This window comes from Melanaphis sacchari, unplaced genomic scaffold (assembly GCF_002803265.2).
Source record: "Melanaphis sacchari strain LSU unplaced genomic scaffold, SCAv2.0 Contig33_pilon_pilon, whole genome shotgun sequence".
NCBI lineage: Eukaryota > Metazoa > Arthropoda > Insecta > Hemiptera > Aphididae > Melanaphis > Melanaphis sacchari.
The window spans coordinates 1243281-1253660 of record NW_020271205.1 but is presented as its reverse complement, the minus strand read 5'-3'; the positions used below and the strand labels follow the sequence as shown (position 1 = coordinate 1253660).

General features: G+C 25.1%; 1 protein-coding gene across 1 annotated transcript in view; it reads left to right on the top strand.

Annotated features, from left to right (window-relative positions):
* Positions 1-873: 873 nt before the first annotated feature.
* Positions 874-10380, top strand: part of LOC112596681 (probable G-protein coupled receptor CG31760) — a gene marked incomplete at its 5' end in the record, with an annotated part of 92477 nt that continues 82970 nt past the window's right edge. Inside the window, 1 exon segment of the mRNA XM_025342444.1 lies at positions 874-1322. Within this exon segment, the coding sequence (XP_025198229.1) occupies positions 874-1322 (449 nt within the window).

The window sequence follows — 10380 nt, the reverse complement described above, 5'->3', positions numbered from 1 at the left end:
TAATTATACTAGTTATGGAGTTTCGTTCAAATCACAACACATTAAATTATGAGTACCATATTCATTTATTTTGTACGGAGAAACAAACATTTGTAAATACATTGAATACATGTTTAATAATATTATATTGAGTTCTACAACATAGTGTAGTGTAAATCTGACTTAAAGCTATCATACCTACAAGTGTTGATTCCGTGTTATAAATGCAAACACAAAAGTGCTAAAAATAATAATGACCGTAATTCGGTTTAATCAAATACAATGGGTTTATGTAAAATAATTTTAATATCTTCATTGTTATGCATGATCACCTGTATTTCTAAAAATCGAATTTCACGATGCATATAATTTAATATTTAAAATTTAGATTTTATGAGAATCACACTTAATCGACCACGGTACATATTGTTGCAGCAATGGAAAATAAAATACAAAATCTTTTCTTGATATTTTTATGCTTAAAAATGATATAATCTAAATAATTGTGTAGATTTTTATATATAAAACTATGTTTTTAATTCACTCCAATATTAGATGGTAGATTTCAAGAATAAGTATACCTTTAAAAATTATTCATAATTAATTTAATCTAATTAACTATTAATGATATGTACATATAATAGACACTTTCCTTTTGGCAAGTTTCGGTTTAATTAATTATATTTTTATTATTTATCAGCGAACCATATTAAACGACTTCTTACATTTTAGTTTAATATATTTTGAATTAATTTATCATAATTTAGTACTTAATTTACTACGTTTTAAATATCGATTATGTAGAACTACTGTATACGATTCGATATTCAATTAATTATTTAACTCACATAAATTAAATTATAATATATATTTTCTTTAAGCTGACACTTTTCTGTTTCGGTGTGGCCGCCGCCGCCGCCGTTGCCGTCACCGCAACAGCCGCAGTCATGTTAGTGGCCACAGTGGTGTCCATGTGGGTGCTGAGCGCCATGGCCGTCACCGTCCGGCACGGCCGGTCCAGGATGGCCAGGTGGGCGCAACAACAGCACAACGAACAACTGCAACTGCCGGTGGCCAACGGCACGTCGGCGTCGTCGGCGACGGTGGCCACGACCACCGCCGCCGTCGACGGACGCTTGCACGACCCGGGCGGCGGATCGGCCGGGCCGCTGCCATTGCCGCCGTCGCTGGCTTCGGACGAGTTCGGACATCAGCAACAGCACTACCGGCACAAGGCCAACGCGCTGTTACGCATCGTCGAGTCGCAACAGCAGTTGGGCGACAACTGCACCGCCGGCACGGATCTGAACATGGGCGAAGGGGTCGTGGACAGATATGCTCAGGTACCGACTCTTGCTAAGTACTAAACAAGTTAACTTCCACCCCGCTCGTCAACGGTATGTCTGTTTACGAATGATATCCGGTACTGTGATGATTTATGACCGTTTCATGCAGGGCGCATTAAATGTTAATATTTGGCGGGGGGGGGGGGGGATGCAAAATGATTTTGGCGCCCTTGGTATATTTTATGAATATTTATATGAAATTATGAACGACTTCAAAAAAATTTTCCTCGTCGCGCTCGGTATTTTATTTAGTCATTTCCATTTCATATAAATATTATAGTTACGTAAAAATTTTCTTTTTATACTTATAAGTAATCATTGGGGCTACGGACTTCTTGTTCTAAAAAACCTTAAAATATGCATGCATTTATGCGCTAATGAATTACTAAATATGCTATTAAAATACGTATTTAAAAAAATGTATGTATAAATTATAATAAATAATGATATTTGTAGATATTAATTTTTGAGATGATTATTTTCCTTTTTTTTTATATTTGCTTTCATCATCAGTTTTAGTTTAAAACAAAAAAAATAAATAAATCAAACAAATCAAACTTACTCATTCGTATAAATAATTGTCAAAAATGTACTAATATATAATGTTATCAGGAATATAATGAGAAATAACAATAATACACGCAAAGCATATGGCTATATCAGTATGACTAAAAATAGAATTTTATTTCCATAATAGTTATAAAATGATTTTTTTCTGTATAATTTTTCAATAACAAGAAGTATAATGAGTAATGACTGTAACCACTAACAAAATATGCTATTTGAATATTCTTTATATTACCACAAAAGCTCATACACACTACCAAAATGTTGTATATACATATGATTATCTGTATTCTGTATACATGTTTATTAATTATGATCTATTATTATATAATTATTGTCCTTATACTATGAAATAATTTTATATACCTATATAATGTGTATAGTGCATTGTTATAACTTATAATTATTATTATTATTTGATTCTCAACTCAGTATTTTCTATTATATCAAACAATTTGTATGTTTCTTTTTTGACTCAATATAAATAGTAAAAACGCTTATTGTATATACACGAAAAATTAATTTACAAAAAATGTACTGCCTCCAAAAACTTTCCGCCTGTGGCAAATGCTCCTTTAACGCGTCTATCGACACATTTTGTTCTCACTTTTAAGTGACATACTTTTACTACTGTGCATCAGCCTTAATTCGCGTGACCAATTGACTGTGTACCTACCAATACAAAAACTATGAACTTAATTAATTTAATTTTTTTACACGAGTATAACTAATTTCCCATGTAAATAAATATATATATATTAAAAATTTACATAAAAACCTTTAACGTATTTTATGATTGAAATTTAGTTTCTTTTTTTTTTTTTTACATTAATTTAAATCCACAGTATATTATTGACATTTAAACTTTTTTTTTTCAAATATAGTCTACACTTATTAAACCATTACTAATTATAAAAAAAATTAATATTGAAAGACTATTGTAATGATAATTATCCAATTAAATTTAAATATAAAAATATAAACCGCTAAAAAATATTTTTTAACTTATCATACATCGTAAATTATAACAAACGCACGATTCATAGTACATTTAAAACATATATTCTAGTGAGTATAATATATTACGTCAATACAGCTAAATTTATTTTACCCAATAAGTACTCTAATAACACTAAGTATACAAATATAGCTTTTTTTATCGTTAGACACTAAAATAAAAGATCATATATTATATTATAATATTATAGCTGTATATAAATGTTTTGTTTTTTTAAATATTTATAACTATCTTTTAATAGAGAATGAAGATAACATATTATTATAAAACACAATTACATGACGTTTGTGTACACAATTATTATTGACAATCATTCTAATATTTCAAATTAAACTAGTCAGTCTACGAGTATGTATCTTAATATGTAGTTATGTTAGAATAGGGACCTATGAAATAAAGAAAAGTCTATGAGTAGTTAAGCTAACGTGTTACCACTCTATCTACCATTCCCGTCGTCTTATGTATGTATGATAAATTTATGATCTTAATAATATTATTTCTCATTAATATATTTTTTAATTGTTATTCAATAAATCTGTTATACAATTCAATAATAAGGACACTTGATAATACAATATAATTTATATGAATAATTCTGCAGTAGCAGAATTTATCACGATAATAAATAATAAAAAAAAAATAGTTATTAAATTAGTTAATATTTTATCGTGTTCGTCTAATAACCTCTGTTTTACCACATACATATTACTGGAAAATCGCATAGTATTTGACTGGTACTTTATCACTTCCGCAAAAAAATTAACTGTCTACACATTATTATACATCCGTGAAAATAAAACACTTGTCACGTTCAAACATTTAATTTTTTGAATCTTTTTATCTTAATTGAATTATTTTTTAAGTTATAAAATAATGCAGTTAATTAAAAATATTTTATTCATAACCATTTTTATTTTTGTATTAATTCATAGCATACATACCTATTACACGTGTTTTGCATTAAACATTATAAATCAGTTCAAAAATGTTACAAATTATTCTAATAATATTTGATACAAGTATTTTAACTATGGTAAATACTTTTATGTAATTGAAAAATTACCGATTAAAAACATGTGATTTTTTTTCTAATTTGTACATTGCACATAATCCTAGCCAATCGAATATTGTATGATTATCACAATGAAAAATGAAAATAATATTTTGAAAAAACAAGTAAATACTACTAATTGTTACAACCGGTTTGGATGCATCAAACATGAGGATGAGCTTAGGCCTAATATTTTAATGAAATCAAAATAAAAAAACGATAAGTTTAATCAGAAATACTATAATTTATGTTTAAAATGAGAAACTTGAAAACATCAATCTTTTTTCTGATTAACCAATTAATATTCTAGCAAAAAAAAATTACCTAAACTAATCCTCCAAAAATATTTAAAACGAAGTTGCAACTTATTAATTACTATCTACCTATACATTACCCTTTAAATTAAAGTTTAACGTTGGCGGATATATTTTTAAACTTAAGTAATAAAATTGTTATTTTATCAAATGTATATATTTCATTCAACTTAAATTTTTATAAAATAAAAAAACTATAAATGTTACAATTGGCGTTCGCATTATTTTACTATTCTGGTTAATCGTTGAAATTAAGAATCTGAAGAGAACTATCTCTGCAGTTACGCACAACCTACCAAAGTTATGGGTATAAATTAATAACCAAGTCACCCGGGCTTAATTTTAGCATTTGGCATTTCACTTCTTACATAATGGATATGCATGATTTGATTAGTAATAATAGGTAATTAAGTCGTAGTTATTCACAGTGCACATAGCAGGAAAGACATATACTAATAGTATTTCATGAATAACTACTTAAACAAAAACTCGAATATTGTAAATTACTTTCGTTATCTGCAATGCGGTTATACACGTAATTATATACATATGTGGTTACCAACATTAAATATCCAACTACTACAGTTATATGTTTTAATCATATGTCATATAGACTATAGTCATAGTCATCGCTGGTATTTGTTTTATTAGGTATAGGACAACTATTATTTCATCCGGTTAAAATATTTGTGCAGACAGATGAACATTCGTGTTTATCGTATTTACTTGAAATAATATTATAATAGGTTGCTACGAACAGTTGTGACTTCGTAATTTTTTGTTTAAAATAATGTAAAACTTTTAAGATAATGCAATAATAAGATCCATTAAAAACTTTTTAAGTGAAGAATCACTATCATCGATGAAGTCCTTAAACCAAAAATTTTAAATAAGAGTAAGAAAAAATCAAGTACTAAATAAATATTTCCCGGTGAATCGTTAAATGCGTAAATCACAACATAATACAATAACAGTTTGTTCTATTATTAGAGCAAAGGATTTATAGAAGTTAATACTTTTTATATTGATTTTCCAAAATGTAGCCTAATGGTTTAGACATTTGTTCCATGAAACAAGAAGTCAATAGTATTTTTTTTTATATTTCACATATTATATAACCTTTATTTATGTGCTAGTGATTTTTTTTTTTTTTTTTGACGTGTTGGCGTTTATTACACTCCGAATTTGTAATAAACATAATAAAATCTTTTAATTTCATAATAACTTATTTACATATGAATAAATTTACAATAACAAAAAAAAAAAAATGACAACATTTTTTTTTTTTTGATTTTGATCATAATATTATAAATGATTTAACATAAAGTATATATATTAATAAAAATAAAAAACTTAAAATAAAATATACATAAATAATGTGTTAGAGCTTAAAATACTCATAAACCGATACCCCTCACATAGCAAAGTCATTTTGATAATGATTAACCATAATTTATAGTTTTTAATAAATAATTTCAATTATAAAATACAAGATATAGAACAATTTTACAGAACAGACAATTGGATGAAGTTTGATTACCGATAGTATCACATAAAAACATATCACTTGGAATTTTATGAACCCCCAACACACCAGTGAATGGTTAAACATGTTTATACGTATGTTACTATATTAGTGAGAATTTTTAAATATTTCATATATATTTTTAAATTCAGATTAATTTATTAAAAGAAAAAAAAAAAAAAAACAATATACTTCCCTGAATAATATTCAATAAAATATGTGTGCAATACCATCTATTTTTCCCACCCACCTAATAATTTTTAGTTAAAATTATGAACCACCGATATTATTATAGATTCACATATACTACAAGCAAAATTGTATTAATCTTAAACAGTTAATTATCTGATATTGTCATCTAGTAGGTTATAGAATACTTTTCTCAATCGGTATTGTTTCTTCAATTCTTTATTTTTTATTACGATATCTGTGATTAGTGTTATTTTATTATGTTCTAGTTTTCCTTTTTTACACGGAAAACTTTATATTTGAGATTGTTAACCATTGATATTATCTTATCTACACACGAACTAAAATTATAATAGTTCAAGATACTTCAATAAGTTAGTACACATTTTATTATAATACTATAACAATTTGTATTTTATGTTTTGTAATTTATGTATTAACTAATAGATTAAATATAAGTAAAAACTCTACGTATTTGTTATAAAATGGTTTTTTTTTTTACTATCAGATTATTTTTATTGAAAATAGAAAACATTTACAATATATATAAAAAAATATGGTAAAAAAATAATTATAAAACGTGGTTATGCGAAAGAAAAAAAAATATTGATGTTAAATGAATTAGATTTCGGTATTAAAAATTAAATAAATAGTTTAAGCTTTTTATCAAATTATGGTTATAAATAATTTAAAATCTATAATTAATTTAACTAATAAAATTTAAAGCCATTTGTTTAATAAAATAAAAATTTAATATCATATTATAGCATCTAATAATTAAAATATTATTTTTATTTATAAAAAAAAAAATGTATTAAGTATTAAATGGACTACGATACATTTAACTCTGATAATTAATTACTAAGAAAATATTCATTCTTTGAATTAAATTAAAAATATAATATGTATTTAATTTAAAAATAGTTTTGTGTACTAATGTTAAGTTTGGTATTTTTTTTATATATTTAATAATATGTTTTTAATATTTCATCTTACATTGAAATAAATGAGTTATACGTTAATAATTTTAGAAAAAAATTAAGGTTTGAAAAATATTAAAAAAAATATAATAAGTAAATTATAAAATTGCAGTCATTACATAATATAATAGATTATATAAGTTATAATAACAATCTCTGGTTTAATATTGAAAAATATTGAAAGATTTGTTGAGTTTTTATTTTAAATATAAATTATGATAAATTTAAATTCGAATTTAAAAAAAAAGAAAAAATAATCAAGTTGTTATTAAGTCATTATAGTTACCTGTAGGTGATACAATTATTTACGATGTTTTGATATGTGTTTTATCAATTTGTGAGTGTTTGTGTTTCTGCTTCTAAAGATCCTTCATTAGTAATTTAATTAATTAGGTTAACAACTATTATTTTCAATAGATAATTAATATTTGTGTATATGAATTATATATGATTAGAGAATTTATATTACATCAATATAAAAGTCGCTGTAGATAATTTGTAATTATTATTATTGAATGCAATTATAGTTATCCCCTTTAATGAGCATAACATGGGATTTCATATCATTTTGTTCTAATAATATTTAATCCAAACATATCTTAGTATTGTTATAACTATATTAATGGATTTTACAAAACATATTTCAATAAAATTCGATGTAATTTTGAAAATATAAATATATAAAATTAAGCTGTATATTGTATATGGGTAGATAATATGATACATTTGGAAACATATTTATTTTTATTTTTTTGGAAAAAGAATATACTTTAAATATTGAAGGGTGTATTGATTTAATGATTTAAAAACGACAATAAATGGGCACATTGTGATTTGTGGTGACATTTAGGACAGTTGAAAATGAGATGGCGATTGTTGATTGTAAAGTTTTTATACAGTATGAAAATGAGGAAATCGTTCAATAAAAGTTTAAAATAATGAAAGGGAATTAAAGTATGATTAAATTGAACACGTAAGAAGGAGATTATACATTTTATAAGGATATTAAAGTTGTAAAATCAGGGTTATAGTTAGAGTGGAATATTTAAGAAATGGTATTGTACCAACTTAGAAAATAAGATAGTAGTGTCTCTAATAACTCATCAAAAAATTATTTGTACAAATTATAAGGCTATATGGCTGACGTCAGACCACGGGATTTATTAAATACTTTGTTTAATTTTAGGAGATACCTAGTTAACCATAGAGAACTGGGATAAATTATAAATATAAACAAAAGTTTATAAAACGTGAATCATGAATAATTATGAGCATGCAATTGAGCATAACGATGTTTTACAAATATAATGTTTCATTCATAATGTTGATAAATTATAAAATAATATATTATTAAATTATACTTTACTATTCAAACGTTAAGCTAGCACAGAGTATTGTATTTTAATAAATAATTTGCAGATTTTTGTAATGACGTTTATTGAAATGGAAAGTTTATTCATCGTCAAAATATAAAATCAATGTTACAAAAAAATTGAAACATAATTTGTTTAATTTATAGTAATATTTAAATTTAGATAGTTTGTTATGTTTTGTATTAGGCTTATTTTTTTATTATGCACCTGTAAAAAATAACTGTAGTACTTTTTATAAATTATGCATAATATTAATACGTATCTCATTAAAATTTTAACCCAAGTAATGAATAAATTATAAATAATAATATTGTTTTTTTTTTAAAATTCATTTTGTATAGTTTTATATTTGATGTAAATTCGATTTTAAGTCTCAGCATTTCGTGAATAATACAAGGGTTGCTAATTTTAAGTTCTAAATAAAGCGATAAATATATTGGTTGTACAATGCGTATTTTTACTTTTTGTGTTCGAGAACACTTTTTATAAAAGAAAAAAAAATTCTTAATTCTGCAATTCCAAAAGAAGTAACTAGTAGAGAATTTCATTTAGCATATATATGTGTCAAAAGTGTAAGCTGCTTCGTACTTCACAAAATAACAGTGTAAGTAAAAATACAATTACGAAAAAAGAGTATTATTACGTAAATCATACTTATTTTTTTTTATTTTGAATTAAATATATATAGATGCATTACATTTTCACCTAATATTTATATTAGCCTATTAAGTCCGGAATATTTTTTTAATTTTCAATACATTTTGATAAATATCATATCAGCTTTTAATATTATTATATTTATTTTAAAATACTTAGTTACTATTCAAGTATTATATTTTATATGATCGTTTAACAATTTTTATACACAAATTTATTTTTTGTTGAAAATAGTGAAACATTCGATGCACAATCCAACGTCACATTTTTTACACATTGCTTGTTCAACTAATTTACAGCTTTCCGTGCACATTTACTTCTTTTAATTTCTAGCGTATATGGTACTAAGTGATTCAAACGATGATATCTAATGGCATCGAAAACACGCCTATCTGACAAAGACAGAGGTTTTATGGTTTAACTGCACTTATCCGAGATGCACCATATTGTTTCAAAAAATAAACACGATTTCATGACAGAAATTTAATTGTAATATTTGTTTAGAATCTTAATTTTAATTAAATATATAACTGTTGCTCATTAGAATTTCTAGAAGCCGAATAAAAAGTGGCCACCACTACTTTTTACCTCGCATTCAAAGTCTGTATTTGGCTATAATTTGATCCATTAGATCAATGTCACCCATATATTGGTCGTACTGAGCAATCTATTTAAGATATGTAATATTTATATATTTTTTATATTTTTGAGAATATCTTCTTACAGTAGAGATATTTTGAGTGCCAACATAATGTAGAAGCCATTGTAACAACTGCATTATCCGTCCATCTAACTAATAAAATCCCGTAATTTTTTTCGATCATAGTTTCAAAACTTCCAAGTTCTTTTTTAGAAAATATTTTTTTGTCGGTTAAAAGAAAATCTTTTGCCGCTATATTTTGTAAAATAGTACCAATAGCTGAATAACCCAGATATTTTAAATGGATAGTTGAAAACATTTACCCCAGAGATTAAATTATATGTATCGAGAGTGTATGGTAATTTAAAAAAAAAAAAAAAATAGTGAAGTCTTCAAGCATATTAATAAGGGATGATACTGCTTTAAAAAATACGGAATAATATTTTTTGTTTTAACGCGGAGCGTTTTCCTGATTTAATTAAAGATCTTTAGAGTTAACGGGCCACATTTTGTAACCAAAACGTATCGGTTTCCTTCTAATAATTAATTATTAACACTCATGCTATCCAAAATATTTAGCCATTGATTCATCATAAACTATATGACTTTAATATACAAAGTTTTCTAAACATATTTTTTTTTTTTTACCACATTTATAGGCGGTCTTAATATTCAAGCCTTATTACTAGTGTCAATTTTTGTATTATCAGCACAATGTAAAAAGCAACAAATTTGTATAAA